The sequence below is a fragment of the Rhamphochromis longiceps genome, linkage group LG23, assembly GCF_057381845.1.
Source record: "Rhamphochromis longiceps isolate RC_006_pf linkage group LG23, R_longiceps_female_GT1.1, whole genome shotgun sequence".
Taxonomy (NCBI): domain Eukaryota; kingdom Metazoa; phylum Chordata; class Actinopteri; order Cichliformes; family Cichlidae; genus Rhamphochromis; species Rhamphochromis longiceps.
Window position 1 is genome coordinate 5921903 of NC_140578.1, and position 23379 is coordinate 5945281.

General features: G+C 40.5%; 1 protein-coding gene across 4 annotated transcripts; it reads left to right on the forward strand.

Annotated features, from left to right (window-relative positions):
* Window positions 1-1512: 1512 nt before the first annotated feature.
* tjp3 (tight junction protein 3) lies at window positions 1513-23270 on the forward strand. 4 transcript variants are annotated; one of them, XM_085399163.1, is made up of 30 exons: window positions 1513-1658; window positions 10182-10238; window positions 10740-10861; window positions 10963-11065; window positions 11157-11505; window positions 11643-11746; window positions 11858-12047; window positions 12301-12373; window positions 12500-12597; window positions 12767-12869; window positions 13002-13187; window positions 13351-13451; window positions 14117-14201; window positions 14877-14953; window positions 15097-15190; window positions 16634-16707; window positions 16848-16920; window positions 17028-17101; window positions 17278-17341; window positions 17426-17582; window positions 17921-18029; window positions 18121-18340; window positions 18431-18636; window positions 18734-18829; window positions 18959-19038; window positions 19136-19346; window positions 19470-19570; window positions 20456-21031; window positions 22084-22142; window positions 22245-23270. In XM_085399163.1, the coding sequence occupies exons 2-30, from the start codon at window positions 10191-10193 to the stop codon at window positions 22363-22365; spliced, it is 3954 nt and encodes a 1317-aa protein (XP_085255289.1). In that variant the 5' UTR covers window positions 1513-1658; window positions 10182-10190; the 3' UTR covers window positions 22366-23270. The 4 variants fall into 4 exon arrangements, with proteins under 4 accessions (XP_085255289.1, XP_085255287.1, XP_085255288.1 ...); XM_085399161.1 differs by lacking the exon at window positions 1513-1658 and adding an exon at window positions 5611-6151; XM_085399162.1 differs by lacking the exon at window positions 1513-1658 and adding an exon at window positions 8008-8268.
* The last annotated feature ends 109 nt before the right edge of the window (window positions 23271-23379 follow it).

Sequence of the window (23379 nt, forward strand, 5' to 3'; positions counted from 1 at the left end):
CAGCACCTTCTGGACTTTTCCAATGCTTCCCCTGACAAAGGTCGATATTGTAACGAGAAACAACTGAAATAGAAAATTTCTAAAGAAGAAAAACTAAACTGAAACGAGCAATCACACCCTGGAAAGCAACTGAAACTCGATGGAACTCAAAAGAAAGACTCGAAACCAAAAGTAAATTTGAATGACACATAAAGATTCAGAATCTTTTGTCAAATTTATGCTTCGTGTAAAAACATCCACCAGTCAGCAGTGTTAATACTATAAACACAAAAATCACAAATGCGGTCAAATACAGGTGATTACATAAAAGATGGCTAACTGGAGCTTATGAGCAGGGGCCCAAACATCAAAAAATTTATAAAGCAAATACATATAATTCCCAACAGACACTTCCACACTAACCTATCATTAAATATCCCACAATTACCCCAGGAATCCTAACATAACAATAACACTGATCCAATGCAGCACATAGACGTCACACTATAAACCTCATATAGAGAGTTGCAAGTTTTGAAACATCTTTGCCATACAGGGTTCAAAATACTTGAGTACTTTTTAAACCTAACTAAAGAAGATACACTAAAAGGAAATAAGTGTTTGAAAAAAACTACACAAAACAGGACTTCTCAGGTTTCACAGTCGAGTAGTCCTTCATTGATACTTTTGCATCTCTGCCCAGACCGAAGAAGCCATGAGAGCGGTGAGTGGAGTCCTTTAAACTCGTGGTTCAGCTGAAGATGTAGCAGCGAGGCACCGATGATCTCTTCTCGGTTCAGTTCAGGCCTTTCCCCTGTTAGTAAGTAGGAACGCTCCCAGCTGGGCCTGTGTCCATATATTCATGGCTGGGATGGAGAAGGCCACCAGCTCCACCTGAGAGCCACAGATGGTCACTTGGAACCAGACCTCCTGAAGTCAGCTTTCTTGGTGTTATCGGTGTCTAGGGCCACACCTGGGTGTCAGCTGCTCCATCTCTTTTCAGTGAGCTTACATCTGCGGTATCTTTGGAAAACTTTATGATGTCATTAGTACTGACAGTATCAGAGCAGTCACATGTGAGTGCAGACAATGAGGTGCTCGGCACACACCCTTGCGGTGAACCAGATTGTACCTGCTGACTGCCTGTCGTTTATCTGAACACAGTTCGGCTTTATTATTCAAGTCCATGCAGTGATTTCCACGCCAACGCATTCAATATGAACTTCCCCCTTTAAGAAGCTCCAGGGGAAATACAGTTTCAGGAAGTAAACTGGTGCCCATAAAAGACATTTTATTGGTTTTCTCAGATCAACTTTAAACTTCAGATCAATTTTTTTTTTTTTAAATTTTGACTTCCTGCACCCGAAAAAATTAAACCGAGATTAAGACGGTGACTAACATAATTGCGTAAAGCACACGCCCAAAGCAAACAGGGAGGTTTCACTTCCTGACAGACGCTGCCCCCGACGTGATGACGTTTTTCACCTGTACGTTGAACAGTTAACGCCACGCCTCCTGCTTACACCTGTTTTCAGGAAGATTTGTTGGAGAAACTTTTAGAAGTAGCGTTACAGCCAAGGCGGGCAGGTGAGACCTTAACGAGGACTACTGTTTATTTGGACGAAAGCGGTCTGAGAGTGAAGGAAGAAGCCTTGAAGCTACGAAGAGCACGTTTACAGGTGAGTTAGCGTCGTTTCTGTCAGTGTTTCCTTCCTCCTGCACAGGTAATCAAACCATCTCAGCTTAGCCTGTGGAGTGAAAGGTGAAGCTGAAGGATCGTATGTGACATAACTCTGAATCAAAAAAGTTTTTTTTCTGTGGTTTTTCTCAGTTTAGGTGAAGTTAGTCGGATGTTTACAGGCCTGAAAGCTTTGTCGCTGCTTGACTGCAGTCCTCACAGGCCTGTGTGACAGCTGTGGTTTTCTTCTTAGTCATTTTGTGTGTTTTTGTTGGAGTTCCCCCACAGTTTAACGTGCTTGCCTTGATTTGTGTGCTTGTCTGTGTTGCTGTGATGCTGACTGTCAGCTGTAAACTCCACTTTCTTATTCCTCACCTTACTGGTTCGGCAACACACAAGTTTCTACCTGTCCGGAACAGGAGTTTCACACTAGTTTCGACTGCATTCCCAACCTGCTGCGTCCTCCTCTCCTCACTCTGCATATTTACACACTCATTGTTTGATTTGGGACTGACACAGTCGCTTAAGACTGCTGTTCTCGTAAGTTCCGTACTGCGCATGAGGTGCTTTTAAGATTGTGGCCCGTCCTTTCTGGATTTTTAAAAGTTAATCTAGGTTTTAAGGTTTCTGTCATCGCAGCTGTAGCTTAGTTCAGTTCAAATAAAAGGAGGAAAGGGTTTAGTCTGCTGATTTTATTCCAGTAAAATAAATACATGTGTGGCGTCCATTTCCCAGAATGTGGACGTGTACACTTAAATATATTAACCCTCAAGTAATGTAGATTTTATCAGCTAAAATAGCAGAGTGTGCTCATTTATGACCACACTATTTTTGAACAGAGAAACACCCACAGGCATCTGGCAACAATGGCCGCAACATCCCTGATGCAGCATTAAAAGAGCTGCATCAGGGCTGAATATACAAATGTAAGGAAGAAGGAAACGCACTGCGTATTCGTTTTTCCCATTGAGAAAGTGCTGGTACACTATCCCAGATATATCAGATATGTGGAGTTTCTTATAGTAAAGAAGTCTCAGTCTCTCCAGATGTGATGGTGTTTGCTGTAGTATTTTCACTGCTGTAGTGTTAACTTTTTGGCAGTCATCATTCAGCAGGGTTTCACTCTTCATCAAAGAGGTGCTCACTCCAAGGATGGCTGTAAATGTGTCTGGCTCCCAGCTCTTTGAAAAATACTGGGGTACTTTGTGGTACTGCTTGAGTTTATCAGGCGTTATCTATTACCCATTTTCTAAACTTGTGCACTTGTGTGTACAAGAAACATGACATTTCTTACAAACCAAAACTTTTTTCTTTCTTACGACAGAAAATAAAATGCAAATAAAAACTAAAGGTTGGATACCAGATAAGGTGTGTAACTTTAACAACAATTATTATTATTATTGTTATTATTATAAAGATATTACAATATCCAACAAAGAATCGAACTAGAGGTCATATATCTCAGTTTCTTGGTTTCTCTTCTCTGGCTGCCTATAAAATCTAGAATTTGAATTCAAAATCCTCCTTAATTTAAAAAATAAAAGTACTGAATGATGAGAATATCGTAATAGTATCATAACCTCTCCAGTTTACTCTCACAATGCTGACTTGCTTGGCATTCCTAGAATTTCCAAAATTAGAATTGGAGGCGGAGCCTTTAGCTTTCAGGCAAGTCTCCAGTTTGGATTCGGGAGACGGATACCTTCTCTACTTTTGTAAATGTTGCTTTTTGAGAACCTTTATCATGAGCTGACCCTGAACCATGCCTTGGTCATGCTCCTTAGGCTACATTTCTTCTCCACTCACCTCTCACTTGCCCATGTGTTTATATGCAGCTACTGCATGTTGTTACCTTTGTCTTCTCTCCCATAGGCTGTTTGTCCTCGCCTCTCGTCTTCTCCTTTTTCCCTCCCCTTTCTCTCTCAGGAGTTTTCTTCATGTTAAAGATGAATTTTTCCTTCCCGCTGTGATCAAGTGCTTGCTTATATGTTGTTGTCTGATCTTTACCTCACAATATAAAGCATCTTGAAGTGACTGCTGTGACACTTTATAATAGAAACTTAATTGAACAGTCAGGTTTTGTTTTGCTTCTGGTTAAAACAAAACATAAAGTAGCATTTTATTTGTATATGTGTAATATATAAAGTGTGTTTTGTGTAAAAAGGGTTAAGATATCTAGCTCTGAAATATCTGGCATTTTTAACTTTTACAATGAGTTGGAATAACTTGCATCTTGCACTGCTGCCACTGATGTACACAGGTTTAATTTTTATATACATTTTCTTTTTATATTTCTTAGACATTTTTTATGTTAAGGTGAGAGAGAAACTGTCTTTCTCTTTGTCAGGATGACATGTACAAAAAAATCTGAGTCTTTGAATCTTGAATCTAATTGCTAGCAAATATCACTAAAATCAACATGTTTAAATCCTAATTATTTTTTTAAAGATGCCATATTATATAATTCCAGTTCTAAATGACTCTATATTTAAACACAGCTGGGGTCATAAGTGACGCTTCTCAGTCTCGACTTGAAGGTTAAAGAGAAAACGCCTCTTGTAGCATATCTCACTTAACGTGTGAAGTATTATGCAACATCCCATATTGTCATCTCCACCGCCGTCCAGCAGTGCAGAACTTTAGCAGTCGTGCATATAATTCCAGTGATTCCACCAGCATTGCTCACATTTCACATTTTTCCGTCTTTAATGGGAAAACTGAGGGAACTTCCTTTTTTTTCTTCCCAATTTTGGCTTCCATGATAAAAATCAAGCAGCACAGGCCTCTTCTTCTCTCTCTTTTTCTAAACCGCTTATTCGCCTTGAGCTTGGTTCGAGGAAACTTGCTGAAGCACTACAATGGACGTGTTCGTTAAATAATCATGACCTCAATAGTTTTTGCTGTGATGGAGCAACCATCCACCATACACGTGTGACCATTTGCATCCTCATGCACAAGGGGCTGAGCATGTGTGGTATAACTCATGTTATGGCGCTGGGATAGCTGTAAAGTGTGTGTTTGCAGTACTACTGCAACACAAGTAAGTCCACTGAGTGTGGAAGCCACAAATCCCTGGCCTGTGTAATTACAGCCTCTTTGCTGATTGTGTAAACCTCTGGAGTATTTGTTCTGCAAAGCTCTATATTTTACACTAGGAGGCTTTGCTTTTCCACATTCCCCAACGAACTCGTGTACTGGAGCCTTCTTGCCTCCGTCGGTTGGTGTTTGTTAGTTTGTTTCGATGATGCACCGTTGAAGAATTTTAGTTATGAATTTTAGTTAGGCCTCTGCATTCATAGTGAAACTCAAGCACAACAAGGTGACCTGGAGTCGATAGTCAGTAGTTTGCATATTGAATAGCCAACAGGAGTGGCCTCTCTATGAAAGCAAAACAAATAGAATATCCTGCTGCCGTGCACACTGCAGTCCTCGGCGTGAATGAGTGAATATTCACCTACTATGAATGGTTTCACCTTTGCTACCTGTTTGTTTGTTTGTTTGTTTGTTTTTAGCAACCGTAGAAGTCTGTTTATTAAGATCAATTAATAATTCACACCTGGTGCTCTCGCTGACCTCATGCCGGCTATTCCACCTGGCTGAACCCAAGTTGGCATCTAACATCTGTTTTGTTTCTCAAGTTTTATAATACAGACACTGATCTGTGGATGAGGGATTTAGGAAGTAATAAGCTGTTGGATAGTGTTTTCTAGTAGCTTCACCTCCTCTTTGTCCCCCTTCCTCCTCAATGATTTGGGTACATGTCACACTGAACACTAAAAAAAAAAGGGGGAAAAAAGGCTACAACACGCCCATGCTGTGGGGCATATGTAAATGTTAACCATGGAACAGAGATAACATCAGGCTCTCTGTTGCCATTTCCTGATCCCGAGAAACAGCCTGTGTAGGCACATCAGGACACTTACACGAAGCTGGAAGATCCATAGTGCTGCAAACACCCCGTCAATTATTAACAGGCCAGTGCTCTCATTCCTCCAATGTAACCATGGCACCGAGCAGACAGAAACTCAGCCGGTAGCCTGGGATCTGCTCCTGCCTTGTGGGGAAGTAAGACGCGCACATACCGCTGACAGCGGGAGCAAGTGGACCTGTTTGACTTTATGAGCCTGTCACGAAGGAAACTATTGGGCAGACGGATCTATGGAGCGATCTTCACATGACTTCTCCATTGGAAGCAAAGGGATGACAGTTGCTACTTTTATTTATTTTTAATTTTTAACTTCTGTTTTTCTTAGTTTTCTTTTTATGGCAAATTAATGTTTGTCGTGAAGAGGCTTGCAGACCTGCATCAGTGACCATGTGTGACTGAGACACAGACACAGGATTATTAACAGATTTGCAGACAGCTGGAGATCTTTGGTGTCTGTGAATGAGTGGGTCAGCACTGTTATCATTATGAAGTTGACCGAGCGACTCAAACGGCTGAAGCACTTGGGCTCTGTGCCTCCGGAGCCTCCGCCACTGCTGGTGGTGCCCGTAAGTGAATGGATAGTAGTTATTTTATTTGTAGTTCCTTTTTCTATTACAGTAACCAAGCAGCTTTACATTAACTTCAGCTTTAAGAGAACTTCACAGGTTACTTCCCCCCCCACTCTTCCAGCGCTCTCTTAAATATCATGCTCAATTTGAACCCACAGAATTTTATTTTTATTTCTTTATTCATGTTGAACAGTTAGTTGAAAGGTTTTGTTTTACAGTTAAAGAAAGTTTAAATCGGCAGAATTTCTTCATGTCTTGTTCATCAAATGTGTCAAAGTTGTGGAAAATGTATTCTTTATTGAACACACTGACTGAGTGACAGTTAAACTTGGCAAAAAGTACGTGAGTGACTTGTAAAACCTTTGTTTATCTACGTGTGCTCCATAGCAGGCTTTTTCCACAGTTCGGTGTAAGAAGGAATTAATTTTCACATCAAAGAATCTGGGATATATTTATAGAACGGGCCTCGTTAGGTGATCTCAGTAAGGTCAAAGATTCTGAACATTAAAGCATCGTTTCTCTTCTATTTTTAATCCCTCTGTCACTGATTTCCTTGTGACACAGTTTTGTTTTGTTTTTTTGCTCCTTCACCGAGCCCACACCCGAAGGTATAAAAAGAAGGCCTGAACCCTGAGGCTCCTTCTGTTATGCTTCACAGTTTGGAGGGAAAAAAAGCTGCTCTTTATTAGGGCTTTTCTTGTAGTGGACAAACTGAAGATTGGTTCTGATGTGCTTTTATCGTTGCGCTCTCTTTCGCCTCTTTCAGAAGTACACGCCATGCTCTTGGTATGATCTTCTCAGGAAGCGTACTCCTAAGGGACCTCCTTAAATTTCTTCCTGTTTTATTGTGGACGGATTAACATGGAGACGGTTAGAAATGTAGATAGATTCGTATGATATGATGGTGGCTATGATTCTTCCCATACAACCCTGTGAAAGTTGCTGTGATAGAGCCATAACTGACAGAACAGACTTGTCATGTCATTGTTTATTTTTATTTATGAGGACGAGCCCTTTTTGTAACACACATTTACAATTTTGTGTCTTAATTGGAACGTCTGACCACAAGTAGCTTTTAGAGACATATTTTCCCCCTTTAACTGTTTGTATTTAGACCTTTTCTTATAATTAGTTTAAACCTCTTAAGCTCTTTTGATATTGAAACTAAGCCTAAACCTTACAGTAGTATTAATATATTTTAGTCTCAGTCGTCCACCAGCGTCTAAAATAATTATTTTGTGAAAAGAGAATGGGAAGATTGTTTGTTCATGGATCCAGAGATATGACGTGTTGAAGGAGGCATGTCTAAAAGTTTGCATAAAATATGCAGAGATTTGAATTGCAAAATTCTACTGAAACAAGGTTTTTCCCACATAGAGGAATTACTTTTTTTACTGCCCCGAGAAGTGGTTTGTGAAAACAAACAAACACTTTCTTAGTTTCAGTCTAATTTATTTAACCATAATTGATATTTTAGATGAAATAATAGACTGATTTCAATTACTGTATGTGCAATAACATTAACAGTCATGTGAACACACCCTTAAAAACTCCCGACCAATCAGTGACTGTCTGTTATTTAGAGCTAAATGATATTTTTCTGCCTTGAAATGAAAAAACTTTGAGCTTTCTAGTTCTTAGCCTGAATGTTCAAAGCTATGCAAAAACGCAAGGGAGTGATTACCCTACCTGACATATTTAAGGTGCTTCCCAGTTCTCCCCAGTTCTGGTGGGTTTAAAAGGGCAGATCCACCTTAAAAGCCATGTTTATTTAAGGACACTAGAGAATGACTCTTAGAGTGGGCAAAGACTCAAAGGGGAGGAGCGCTTTCCAGGTGAGGTCTTTCAGTCTCTCTGCCTGGTGTGAGAGAAACACCCCAGCTGGTCATATTACAACCAATTTCAGCACGAGGATCTAGTTTCAGCCACCATCCATGCAGAGCTCACTGGCGGGCGAAGTAACCTGAGATTACTGGATCTGTGATTGTTTTTCTGTTGCCGGCTCCATATGGGATATAAAGAGCTGGCTGTTTGCTGAGCGCTGGAGGCAGCAGGTGTTTTGTTCAGGGTAGAAATCCCAGTAGGAAATGGAAGTCAGGTTCAAAGATCACATGGTAAGTGCAGATGAAAATAAACGAAGCATTTATGGACTTAGTTATGCTTCCCTTTAGTGTGAAAAAAGCATAACTGTTAAAGATTTACAGAAATGTAAGGACACAAGTCATTAGTGATGTGCATCAGCTCCCTTAGATTAATGTTGTTTGAAGCTGGAAAAATGATGACCTGAAGATGGAGGAGTGTCCTAAAGGAGTGCAGCTGCAGGCTTGGCAGTCTTGGATCAGGCGTTTATTAGCAGATAACAAATCACTGTCGTTTGTTTTTGTAAATAATCAATTTTCTTTTGGAATATGGACGATGCTCATATTTACATCTCATCTCTCTCTGATCTATAACGATGCGATCTTTATCTGCAGTTTCACATGCATCTCATTGCTCCGACATCGTGACCTACATCCAAAGTTAAATTTTAACTGGTTGTAAAGTCAGTGAGCTGTAAATGAGCTCTGAGAGCGTAGACCTTCCCGGCAGCTCGGTGTCCTTCTACATTGAGTTGTTTTGTATACTTTGTTGCTGATGTGATTTCCATAAAGGCATATACTCCAACTACTCATCAAGCCTATTCACAGACTCCTCAAAAAAGTTGCTTTGTTTGAAAACTGGCACACTTAAGTGACCTTTCTGTGTCGCTTGCAGCTTTGAATCTATAAATGCAACAAATCTACTGCTGATTTTAAAAAAGAAAAAAAAAAACGTAACTACTTCAGCTGCTGTTTCAGTCTACCTTATCATCAAATCAGAAAAAGTCATGACCAGCTTTTGTTTGAATACTAATGTCAGTACTTGTATTTTGTTTTTTTTTAGCCTTCTCCAGTTTATGATTAACCAAGTCAAACAAGAGGCCTGCTGTTCCCAGGTTAGACATTGTACACCTGCGAGTTTAAGGTTTTCCTGGTGATCATTTGTGAGATTTTATTCTTGTAGTTGTTTTTTTTGTGTAACCTAATTTGAAAAACTAAACAGTCAGAGTCAGCAAATTGAGGTTGTATAATTAGGTTATGTGTTTGGGTGTGACTGGACGTTGGGTGCTCGGCTGATGTTGCTGTACTTTAAGCACTAATGGGCCTTGTACTTGTTGTGTGCCCTGTTCAGTGTTTAAACAAACTCCAAGTCTAAGCAACACTACACCACTGTGTGTCTGACTTGAGTATCAGGCTTTACTCGTTCTGGCTGTAGCTTAGCAAGCGTCTTCCTCGGTGTATGAAATATAGTCCATGGCCAGGCTGCAGTGTTGGCTTGTTTTTAAAAAAAAAAAATGCAAATCACCTTGGGCATGTTGCCATGTTCCTGTAAGTCAAAGGTCGTCTTTTTTTCACTGATATAAACCCCCCCCCCCAGAAGAATCTAATAGTTCCTTGTCACCAGTTGCTCTACAGTTTCGTTCATCCCCAGGTACTCGGCCAAACAGCCATGTCTACTTGTTCCTTATCTCAGATGCCAGGATGGAAAGCTCTTATTTGAAACAATAAGCTAAATATTGTAACTTGATAATGTCAGCATGGACTGTGTTAAAGGATCCCATTGCATTTTGCTCGATTCTTTTATTTATATATATATATATATATATATATATATATATATATATATATATATATATATATATATATATATATATATATATATTTATTTTTCCAGTTGTTGGTTGTAGTCTGTGGCGTAAAGGTGGTTAAAAACATGCACACACATACCAGGTAGCCCCTCCTCCATACTGGTCAGGCAGGATTGCGACAGGTGAGAGCATGTTGAGATCAGGTTCACGTATTGGCACATTCTGTCTTCCACTCAGGCTCAGCTGTCCTCTCTGTAAGGACCTGGACTATATGTTGATTATGAGTTAATTAATCATGATTTATTATTGTCAATTGCTATAAAAAAAGATTATTTTTCTTATTGTATTTTTCCCCCCCAGAAACCAGGCATGGAGGAGATAACAATATGGGAGCAACATACAATAACACTAAACAAAGTAAGTGATTTTTTTGTTTGTTTGTTTGTTGTTGTTGTTGTTGTTTTTTAATTGAATAATTGAGATGTATATGTGAGGTGTTATGGTGAAACTGCTAGCGTGTTTTACTTTTCCAGTTGTTTAATCAACATGAAATAATGAGTAGGCTAAATTAAGTTTAACATGGAGATTCTAGTGTGTGGCTAAACAAATACACATGTGGAAAGTGTGTTTCGTTGTGGTTTCTGAGGGACTGTGTTCAAGTCCTCTTAGTTTCACAGCACAGGCTCCGTCAGGAATTCAGTGACACACCCTGCTGCACCCCACGGCACCAGCCAGCTCTTCGCTGTCCTGCCTCATTGTTGGCGACACTGGAATGTGTTCTTTCCTCCTCCTATCTCTCTACTGTATCTCCCACTCATGCTCATCCACCCACCTACTTCCCTGCACTCTTTACTGTCCATCATTTTCTCTCGGTCTCATTTTTTTTTTTTTTTTTTTTTTGTTCTTTCTAAATGGCAGGATTCCAAACTAGGATTTGGTTTTGCAATATCAGGAGGCAGGGACAAGCCGCAGCCCGATGGGGACACGTCAATTCTGGTGTCAGATGTGCTGCCAAATGGACCAGCCATGGGACGACTGTTGTAAGTTGGAGGCCTTTTGCTTTTAATGTGTGTAGAGACCTCTTTAAGATTTGACTGTTGAATGAACACCTGGCTGCCTGTGTATACTTGTACTTCTGCAGCACCAAAGACCAAATTGTCATGGTCAATGGCGAACCTATGGACAACGTCCATTCTAACTACACCATTCAGACCCTGAAGTCTTGCGGCAAGACTGCAAACATAGTAAGTGTGCACCGAGCCTTTAATTAATTTGTGCCAAGTGGCTTCCAATCTTGGGTTTCTTTCTGATGGGCGTCTTCTGCATCTTTCCCAGACAGTGAAACGTCCTCGTAAGATCCAGATCCCAGCAACCTCATCCACCAGACCCACTCGGGCAGCCTCGCACTCAAACTTGCTGGATGCGGACCCTCCGAGACGGCAACGACGCCACTCTGATGGGAGTGACAACATGGACTCCAGCCGCTACCGTGACGATGACCGCTATCGTGCTGATGACCGTTATCGCACCAACGACCGTTACACACGCCGAAGCCCCACGCCCGAACGCAACGGGCTTGCAAACGCGGCGCCGTTGATTTCATCAGGGTACAAGAGGCTGCCGCTCAAAAATGTTTCAGAAAAACCCATCAGAACTACTTTGATTAAAAAGAAAACCACAGATGGTAAGATTTCAGGAATGAGAGCGAAGGGAAACCTTTTTTGTTTGTGAAGAAGCGAAGCTTTTTAGACAAAAATAATCTGCTCAGCTCATCTTTTTTAAAGTGCTTATTTCAGTATTTCTGGCTTTATTTTTCTGCAGAGTATGGACTGAAACTGGGCAGTCAGATCTTTATCAAGCACATGACAGAAACTGGCCTAGCTGCAAGGGAAGGCACCCTGCAGGAGGGCGACCTCATTCTCAAGGTAATATTTCACTTGTCTTGGAGTATTTTTAAGCTACAACTATTCTACAGGACTGGAAGATTTCATTATTAATCTTCAATTTGTCTTAATCAAATTTGTATCTGTGAGCAGATCAATGGCATGACAACAGAGAACCTATCCCTGCTGGAGACCAAGCACCTGGTGGAGAAGAGTAGAGGCAAACTGACCATGACGGTCCTCAGGGATGACCGTAGATTCCTGGTCAGCATCCCAGAGGTGGAGGACAGCCCCCAGAACAGCGATTATGAACGTCGCAAAGACAGCAGCTCAGAGCTGGATGGTAAGGGAATCAAACACAGGGGAAAAGGTGGAGAAATCAAAACGGTGACGCAGCTTCTACTTATTTCATGGGTGAAATCAAAGTGCTGTAAAGTCGGTCTAATCCTGTAATGTCCCTCATGTTTGCTACAGTCAAATCCCTTTAAATGTAGAACTTTTTTGGGCTACAGGCTCAGATTAATTAATTCAATCTTGCAAACACCCCCTGTATAACTTGAAAAGTTAATACATTTTCTGTTTCTGTCTCCCATCAGAAATTTCAGACATTGATGAGGACGTTCCAGCCCACAGGACACGTCCAAGCGCCAAGGAGAGGCGGACACGCAGGTACAGACTTTACCCTGTCACCCCGCCTAGTAAAAATTAAGTCCACCGATGTAATGCACAAAAAACGTAAATCCTTTATTGGATTTGATCTAAAAGCACTGAAGAAATCTTTTATTTCTCACACAGAACAAAAGCTGAACCTCCACTGCCAAAGTCTCGGGATCAATCGCCTGTGCGCTCCACCTTATCCCGGCCACCTGTAAAAGCCTACGCTCCTCGCCGAGGTCAGTCCTGCAGAGAATTACTTTATTTTATTTTACTTATTTTTTTTTTTTGTGCAGAAGCACAAAGATGCTTGTACTCAAACCAGCACTGATTTGCTGGTTTTCTTGGAAAAAAAATATTTACATGTCCTATAATTAGTTTTCTAACTGTTGATTATTGTTTATTCAGCTCCGTCTGAATCTGAGTCCGACCACAGTGCATCTCCTCCTCCTCCTCCTCCAGTCAGGAGAGAGAGGGACAGGGACAGCCTGGACCAAAACAACAAATACAAGTCAGTTCACACGGATGATATCATTAAAATGACCTAGGTTTATTTTATTAAAGTATATATACATATGTTACTACATATTAAATGCAGTTAAAACTGTATGAGACATTATTTTTGCTTTTACTCTTTGAGCAGATCTCTGTCAGGAGTCTCCACCCTCCCCAACCCCAAATCCTCTCCTGTTGCTCACAACTGGACTGCACCCGTCTCCGCCTCCTCCACTTCCTCACGCCCTCGCAGGCCGGTGTCGGAGTCCGACTCTGACCCTGAAGGTTCCCCACCCCCACGCAGAGATGGCCCTCGTCTGGACAGTAGATACAAGTACGGACATTTCTTTATCCAGTTCCAGGAATAAACAACAAAAGCACCAAGATCACTTGCACAGAAATATTCAAAAACAGAAGCCATAATTTGCACCAGCATCATCAGTTATTTTGGTAAACAATTATTCATTCATGCCCCCAACCCTTTCTTGTCTCTGCAGAGTTCTGCCTGATCGTTACGCAGGCCGGGTATCTTCCCCCATCGTTGTTCGCCAAGATCCACCAAGGAGGGTCAACTCACCTGTGAGAGGCCCGCCTCCAGGTCTGCACAAAAACACGCAAACAATCCAGTCTCCTTGTGATGTACACGTCCCGGACTTTGTCTCACACCTCCTTGGAAATATTTACTAAGGCCAGAGCAGAATATGAAAGATGCACATGAAAACATAAGATGGCTTGTAAGTGAATGAATGTAGAAGAGATAAAGTAAGTAAGAGTAAAAGAGAATTAATCCAGCAGTGCACGTATGAATGCATGTAACACTGCAGAGGCTGAGGGATGATTATTGCAATACACTTAAAATATAGAAGGAAATGATGGCTAAAAAATAATATTCATGTAAATATTTTTGAAAGCATTATTTATAAGTGAGTAGATCAAAGCATAAAGGTGGAAAACATTATGTATAACTCTTCATTCAATCGTCTCATTGAGATCAAAACATTTTCCAAGAAAGGAGAGACGACAGATGCAATAATCATGAATAATGTTGGGTAATAAAGAAACTGTAGTATCTGAAAACAGTTGTTATTCCACACATGAGCATTAAAGATACTGGATTTTGAATTGTGGAGATTTGAGGCATCTCGGGAACGTAAACACACAATGGAAATGCTGCAGATTAATCAGAAGTAAATATGTTGTTTACTGTTTATATTAAAAAAATATTAATAAAATTAATCTATAAACGCTTTTCTTTCTCCTCAGATTCTGACTCCGAGTCGGATGGCTTCTCTGAGCCTCCTCAGAGGCGTAGCACCACATACAGTCAGGACTCTCTCAGCAGATACAGGTACACATGAATCCCCCACACCTACCTGAAACCCAACAAGATCTCACGGACCGGAAACTGAGCAGACTCTGTGGCTCTCTGGTTGTTAAACTTAGTTAATAATACATATTTTTAATGTTAAACTACCTAACCTTTGCTCTTTGAGTTGTTTAAATTTGATTTTCATTTTGTGCTTTGTCTCATTTTGAAATTTCTTTTTATTTTGTCTGATTTTCTGTTTTTGACTGTGTACAGAATCTGTGCTTTAATTTTGTTGACCAATAAAATAAAACTGAACATGTCCTCTCCTATATGTGGCTGAAGTGTTGATTAAATATAGGACACTCGTTGCAGCAACAATCATATCGTAGAATAATTCCCTAAGACTCAAATCAAAGTCTTTCAAAGTTTTGCGTAGTGTGCATGTGTTATACAGCATGTTTGAATCTCACAGTGAGCATCACAATCAAGTAGCTAATAGCTAAACTTAATAGGGTGGTTAATTTCAATCAGTCACAAAGCAGTTTACCGCCAAAGAGAGAGCTTCCCTCAAACAGAATAAGGTGAATATTCAATATTTTAGTCTCATCCTCTCATCAATAATCGTCTATTAGCCGCTGGTCCCCCTCGCCAAACGTAACTGAGATTTGTTGTCTTCCTCCTCCCTCACTCCCACCTCCCTCTCTTCTCTTCCAGGGTCCTGCCAGAAGTTTCCCTGCAGCCAGAGGTGGAACCACCAAAATGGAGCACTGCCAGCAATCCACCACAGAAAGGTGTGTGTGTGTGTGTGTGTGTGTGTTTTGTAGTGAGCAGTGGGAGTTCATATTTGGTGCCTGGAATCTAAAAGGACGCATGAGTCATCTAACAAATAATAAAACTTTCCATAAAGACAGTCTTGACTTATTGATCTCCACAGCGAATTCGGACTCTGAATCAGAGGCCAGTTATGCGCCAGTCCCCAAGAGGGAATCCACCGGCAGTAAAAACTCAGCAGCCAGAAATAGATACAGGTGAGAGACGCCTTCCACTTTGACTGTCTCATCAAACGCATTGAGTCGTGCCCCGTTTTGCTCAACATGGCAAAAGATACACTTGAAAAACTTCCCAGAAATCATCATCTGGTTACTCACAAAAAAGGAAAAAGAAGATCAGATCAGTTTCATATAGGAACTGATTTTTCTCTAAGGGAGCTACACCCACTGACCACATCACTGTGTCAGAAGGAAGCACACATGATGAGGGGATCGTGCTTTAATGTCACATTAATGTCACTTCCTTTGGTACCTACAGCTTCCCTTGTTGTTCAGAAGGAAAATGGTTCCTACATGAAACCACTCAGTTTAATAAACTGCTTCTAAAAATAAACACTGCAGCCGACTCTTTCCAAATTAATATTATTTTATTTTGTTTGTCAGTTTTGTTTATTTACTATCCTAATATAAAACCTCACACATGTCTGAGTATGAACTCCTACGTGATCAGGAATTTAAGCAACCAAACTCGACACACAGGTATGTCTTAGGCCCCTGAAGCTTATCTGTACCAGATATTTCTTGATGTTGCTAAGCAACCACATATCAACAGAAACATTGTTAGCATTGATGCACCTCTGACACCTTTGTGAAACCACAACATTTTAATATAATATTTATATTCACAAAAGTTGAATATGATGATTAACGCCGCTATATTGCGCAAAAGTTTTGAGCTTTCTATTTGTATTTTTTGTTTTTTAAGCAGTCTTGAGCACTTCTCTAGTCTTTCTGAAGAGTTTTCAGTCCAGTCCTTGTACCTGTCCATTTTCAGAGGAAGGTTTTGATTTGTTAAGCCACTTAACACTGACCTATGAAGCATCCAGAACTAATGCAATGCAAAGAACCAATTTTCAATCATATTTTAACTTTTTTTTTTTTTTTTTGCCTTATTTACTGTATTTCCATGTATGTTTGCACATTTCAGTAAATTACCTCAAGCATTTTCCATTTTCCAAGAAAAATGTCATGAAATAAGAGTTGATACGAGACTTTTGCACAGTACTTGTTTTATTTATTGCACTTTTAGCACAGGCTAGAAATAATTTAAAGCTGCAACTGTAGAAAGAGAAAGTGAAAATATGAGAAATGCAAGTTACAGCTTCACTGTGAACTGTGGGAAATCACACTGAGAGGATGTCCGACAGGTTTTTATGCTTACCACAAACGCAACTGTTGCCTGATAGTAACGTGCTTTGTGCACACGGGGGCTCATTACATGACTTCCTGCAGTGATTGCATCACATAATATTCAAACTGCCGACTTAGAAAACCATATCGAAATCTCGTGTGGTTTTCTAACTAACATGCACTAACTTGACCGTCAATTTATGGCTTTTGCATTTCTCATTGTATGTTTAGGGAACATTTAACAAGATGACGGCTGAAATTTAATTCAGTTTTCCCCCATTCTTCTCTCAGAGTGCCTACTTCAGTGCCTGTAAAGCAGGAGCCTCCTCATCGAGCCCCATCGCCTGCTAGACCGCCTCCAGATGGTCAGCTGATTACTTTTTTGCTTCATCTTCAACCTCTCTTTCTCTCGGTTTTAGATAAAAGCATTAGAGCACCACAACCAAAGAAAATCCTCACAAACTGAAGTCTCCCTGCTTAAAGTTTTCATTTTTTTTAAAACCAGATTCCTCTGAGTCAGATGAGCTTTCACATCTTAGGAGGTCTGGCAGCTCTGAGCGGGGGAACAGTCAGCGCAGGTACATCAGGAATTAATTCATTAAAATCAGATTAAAATATGGCAGCCCGAAATGTGTTTTCTCTTAAATAACCAATATTACTGATTTCTGTTTTCTCCACCTCAAAGTGCTCCTCGTGCTGCAAATGGAAACGGCACCATCAGGTCTGGGATTTCAGTCAAGAACAACCCGCCCATCTACTGTAAGGCTCAGGATGTGTAGCATGATTATCATAAATAAGTTTTCAATCTGTGGGTTGAAATAAACAAACCTTTTTTGGGCATCAAGATATTTTTGTGCTTTTCTTCTATTTTATTTTTTTGACATCTTATGAGTTGACATCTTTTAGGCGTCTAACAATATCTGCATTTCTTCCAGCCAAACCTGAAGAAGAGCCCCTCTATTCCCTGCCTCCAGATTCATACCCATCATCTATTCCAGGGTGAGTGCCGCATTTGCTTAAAGCGTTGCCCCGTGTCTTAGCGTCATAGCAACAGTAATCTGATTCCTTCGGTTTCCCCTTTAGGTACAGCTCAGATGTGAAGACAGTGTCATTTATAAAGGAGAGCAGTTTGGGTCTTAGACTCGTGGGAGGCAACGACGTTGGGATCTTTGTAGGTGGAGTCCAGCCACACAGCCCTGCGTATGAACACGGGATGAAGGAGGGAGACCAGATCATGCAGGTGACCTTTGTTTGCACACCTTATATGGACGTGGTTATGGCGGAATAGATTAACAGCGTCTTGTCCAGTTTAGAAAAACTCTTTAGCTTAAATGAGATGTTTATGCTCCTTTGCATTTCTTTATTAGTTTTTTTTTTTTTTGACCGTTGTTGTTGTATTAGTAGTATCCATGTCATATGTACCGAGTAAAAATGACCACTGTCCAAAAACCTTATGCTCCTAGCTGTACATTTACATTGTTATTTGACACCTGTCCATTTTTAAAAAAAAAAATATTTTAAATATGACAGAAAAAGACCAGAGTCCAAGTTCATCCCTGTTCTTCTTCTTTTTTTCAGGTTAATAAAGTTGATTTTGGCCATTTCACACGAGAAGAAGCTGCCAACTTCCTCCTTGAGCTCAGGACAGGAGAACGGGTGGAAATCTCCACGCAGCATAAGATGGACAGTAAGTGAAGAGCAAAACCTTAATATGACACCGAGATTACTTCTGTTGAGTTGTGTCACAAGTCACAAAATCTTATTTCGTCTATCTTCAGTTTACAAAAAGATCCTCAAGTCCAACCTGGGAGACAACTTCTACATCCGCACACATTTTGACCATGACCCCGATAACCCCATTGGTCTGGGCTTCACCAGAGGAGAGGTGTTCAGAGTGGTGGACACAATGCATCGTGGAAAGATAGGCAGCTGGTTGGCTATCCGCATGGGGAATGACCTGCACGAGATGGACAAGGGCACTATCCCAAATCAGATCAAGTAAGGAGAAAGGAGACGATAAGCAGATGAAGATCTCTTTGCTTCCACGAGGACTGTTTCAGTTTTTGCATCTGCCATCTTTTCCTGCAGGGCAGAGAAGATGGCTAACATCGAGAAGGCACAGCGGGCGACCGGAGAGAGGCAGGCAACCGGACCGAGAGCCGAATTCTGGAAACTACGGGGGCTCAGAGGGAATAAGAAGAACGAGAAGAACATGCGACGGAGTCGCGAAGACCTGCTGCAGCTCACCATTCAGGGCAAATTCCCAGCTTATGAGAGAGTCCTGCTCAGAGAAGGTTGGCATTTATTTATTTTTTAATCATACCCTCACAGAGATACTTTGTTTCATGCATAAAGGTCCAGGTTTAACAACGTTTACTGGTTTTTCTCCAGCTAATTTCAAGCGGCCCATTGTTATTCTGGGACCTCTTAATGACATTGCCATGGAGAAGCTGGCACGAGAGATGCCTGATGATTATGAAGTGGCAGGTTGGTTTGTTTTGGGCTGTTTTGATACCCCTTTTTTATTCTTGAGTATTATTTCCCTCCTTTTTCACTTATTCTCCTCATCTTCTATTTTATTTAAAATATTTTGGGTGTGTTGTTATATTTCTACAGAGATGGTTCCTCGCAGTGGAAGTGCAGATGGCGGCTCCACAGTTATTAAATTGGACACTGTGAGGAGAATAGCAGAGAAGGTGAGCAGTAACATTAAAGTTATGTTTACAGTCCTGTTTTCTGTGTCTGTTTGGTATTTCCTCTTTGATTTTTTTTTTTTTTCCTCTCTCTTCCCAGGATAAGCACCCTCTGCTGGATATCACTCCCACTGCAGTGGAAAGGCTCAACTACATCCAGTACCACCCGATGGTTTTGTTCTTAGACCCTCACAACCGCAAGGATGTCAAGACCATGAGGCAGAGGTACAGCCCCAAATCCAGCAAGAGCTCCAGACGCCTTTACTCACAGGCCATCAAAATGAGAAAACACTGCAGCCACCTTTTCTCGGGTAATTTTAACACTTAAAGCTTTTTCCAGTACATCTATGAGGAAATAAATTTTTCTCTGTCTGCTGGTACAAGTTTAAAATGTTTACTTCTTTTGATTTATTTTTTTGTTTTTCCCCCTTCAGCTCGAGTGGACCTGGATCCCAGTTCCCACTCTTGGTATGAAAGTCTAAAGAATAAGATTCGCCACGAGCAGACCAAACCCGTCTGGGTGTCTGAAGTCACGGTACAACACACAGCTTCTCTTCACACACACATCTGTACACTAAAGCGATTATGAGATATTATTTTATATACAGATCGATGTGGTGTTTTGTTTTTTGTTCTTAATTTATTGCTTTAGTTCTTATAACAATCTAATGAGCGCACCGACTCTCATGATGTAGTTTTACATCTTTGTTTATTAATCCAAGTGCTGTGTGGCTCAAATGATCCATAAACCTGATTATTAGTTAATTGACACGAATATTAAGCCACAAGAAAAAGAGTAGTTTGAACTACAGTTCGTTATTGACCAAAAACTGAGCCAACATGAAATTCTAGAAATCTGCAAAAAGAAAAACAAAAATTGCACCTGTAGTTAAAAACAAAGCTTATGATGATGAGTTTGTGATGCTGGTGTGATTGAACCAGCTTTAAAAATTCTCAGCTACATAAACAAATATAGTGCAACACAAATGAAGCATAGCACTCTGCGTGGTCCCAAAAATTGTAAATAAAAGATGGACAGGCCATCTTTGCTGGGGTACACTAGCTGCAAAAAGACATGCAGTTCTATGGAAGTCTGTGAGAAAATGACCCTCTGGCTTCTCTGATTGCCAACCTGTGTAAACGCTTTCCTGATGAGTTTATGGTCTAGAGTTTTACGTCTTTTTCTGAAGTTCACTTCTTACTTTATGGTTTCGTTAGTCAAAAATGAGAATAAAGCAGATTATGGTATCATATGAGCGTGCAGCACCCACAGTTTCTCCCCTCTCTTTAATACAGAGTTGCACATAGTGGTGATATATTTTACAAAGCAAACTGTTTTAATATTTTTTCCATTGATTATGTATTGTACAGTTAGTTAAACACTAATAACTAAAGCTGTTTGATTTCTCTGTCTGCACAGTTGGAGAGTGGTGGAGAACAAGATTTGGATGCTTTGGACCAGAACCAGACTGACTACCTCAGTGCTGCTAGTGACCTGGAGGACACCGATGGAGAGGGCTTCACAGACGACGCCTACACTGACAACGAGGAACTCGAGGAGGCTTACCCTGGTCAGAATACAGCCAAGGTCCCAGGGGGCTCCAGGGTAGCTGGAGCTGCTTTAGCTCGATCATCCGAGCCAGCGTTTGAACACCACAGCCCCTCTATAGAACCCGAGGAAAGCGATGACGCGTACGGAGTCAGAGAAGTCCCGCCAATAATGCACGTACCTGAACCCAGGTCACCTCGTCATGCGAATTACAGCCCGCCGCAGAGCGATGCCGAGGAGGAAGATCCCTCTCATCGCAGTTTTACAGACTCAGATTTCAGCGCTCTTGATGTAGCTTCACACGCCGCTCCGTCTGAAGGACCGCCAGATTTTAGAGCCCCCGACCCCACAAGCCAGTACTCAGTGGACGAGCCTTCATACACAGAGGAGGAGCCGGAGAGCTTCCAACACGCCAGCCTGTCTGCTATCGAAGACAGATTAGAGCAGGTTTGTGCCCTCATTAAAACAGTTACTGGATACCAGTTCTTTTTTTCTTTTTTTTTATCCTTTTACTTAAAACCAGATGTGTTTCAGTCCTTCACTTAACAACAAACAGTTTTGATAACAAAAGATGAATTCAATTTTTGAAACAGTAAAACAAAATGAAGTATTACTTCTAGCTTTTACTCGAGTTTAACTTGAATTTAAAATGAGGGGCATTTAAGGACGTCGACTAAGACTAAACAGATTTAGTTTAAAACAACAACAAACAAACATCATCCAGAGTGCCAATGTTTTATTTTGTTTTGGATTTTTTGTTCCTAAGAATGTGTCTTGGGATTTATTAAACTGTGCAATGTATATTAATACATCTGAGTAATACAGTATTCAGACAAGTTCAGAGGATAAAAGGAAATAATAATAATACAGGCCTGGTCAGATGCTGTGGTGAATGGTGAATTTCCAGAGCTGAGCATTTGTTTCCTTTAAACAATCTGTAATCGATTACAAAATTCCCTCAGGTTTTCTTAATTGAAGGTGTTGCATCCTTTAAAAAACCCCAAAAAACGCAAGGTTCATTGGTTTTCTTGTTTGTCTACTTCTCGTTTAAAAGAACGTGACTATATTTAGTTGACACAAACGACTCAAAGTTCTGGAGGTGTTTTCAAGGAGAAAGTTATGAGAAAGTTATTTCCAACTTTTTAAATGCAAAGCTCCTAAATTAAATTCACATTAACCTTTTTAATAAATTTTTCTTTCCCCCCCCCCTCATTTTTGGAACCTTATCATAAATTCTTCCTGGCTATGGAGGCGGTGCCGAATTAGCACACATATAACAACCTCATTTTAAATTCAGTATAAAGATTATAGTAAGTGTGGTTTCTGTTTTTCAAGAGGTTTACAGCCTGTTTATCATCATGAATACAGAGACTAGGACAAATCCTCAGTGTATTAACTGGTTCGGAAAGGCTTATGTGGATTTTAAAATCCATCTCTTAAAATAGTCTCTTAAGACTAAATAATTGTGATAAGTCACTGTTTTATATCCTCTGTTACAGGCTCGCTCGGGAGAGGAAGAGCCCAGAGATGAGCAAAAGAAAGCCCCACAATTCATCGTGTAAGTCTTCTTGAGCCGTCTGCGGGTTTATGGGGTTCATGGAGTAACGCCAGACTGAGGCTGTGCGCTGATTTTTGACCCATCCGTTCTTCTCCCGTACAGGCTCGCACATCACCACCAAGCAGTCCAGTTCAGACGCACACAGATCCAGGGCAGCGACAGCTCTGAGGATGAATTTGACGATGCGGACGATATGGAATGGGGTCCCGCAACTGAGCTTTAGATGCCGAGAGGACTGATGCGGCTTTTCCTTGTGATCTACAAAGGACGTGGAAATGATTTCATTCCCGCACTGAACTCTGTTATCTTGGATGGTATTGTCATAGTGTTTTTAAATTCATGTAAAGGGAGCCTCGTTCAGGTGTCACTGTAGCCTTTAATGAAAAGTAAAAGATTGGCACACTATTTAAGTTACCACTGACTGTCAGAGGCGTCAAAGGACCCGGATTCACTTTGTTGTTGTTGCTTTTTTTTTTTTTTTTTTTTTTTAAATATATAATAAATAAAAAAAAAATCTATTTGGTAATATTAGCATCTAAAAATTAAAACTGAGATATTTTCTCCCAAACTTCAATCTTTGGCATTCCTTTTTTAGTAACCTTTAATATAGTGGTGTTTACTGTAAACGAAGGATTGTACCAGGAAGTGCATCCAGCACAAAACATGCAGAGCTACCCGCTGGTTTGACTTCTTAAATAAATAAAGGTTCTGTGGTTAGGGGTCCATATTGTTATTGAAACTGTTTTAATTGCCTTTAATGTACAAACACATGAATGTGCTGTGATATTTGTGTCACTCGTCGGTGATTAGTATTAATATGCTTGTACAAGAGGTGGACATGCAGATTCACACATCTGCAAAAAGTAACTGTGGAAGCAAAAGGAATGTCAATTAAACAGAACAAATACAAAAATAATTTGAATTTTCTAGATAGTTATTGTTGACACGGTTTCATTTTTCCCCTTTTTGAAATTCCCAGAAAGTAAATTTAGATTAGTTTAGCGGGATCCTCTTCTTAAAATGCGGGAGTCTGAATTAATCTTGTTTTTGTATGACTTTAACTTCATATAGTGGATCTCAAACCGCGTCGACTCAACTCTATTGAAATAAAACATGAACTGATACAGATTCGGTACTTGCTGTGATCAAATGCTATGAATTGATGTTACTTGGGATCTATTTTGCTTCCATACAATTCATTTAACATTATTATCAGATGTAGTTTAATAATTTCTCC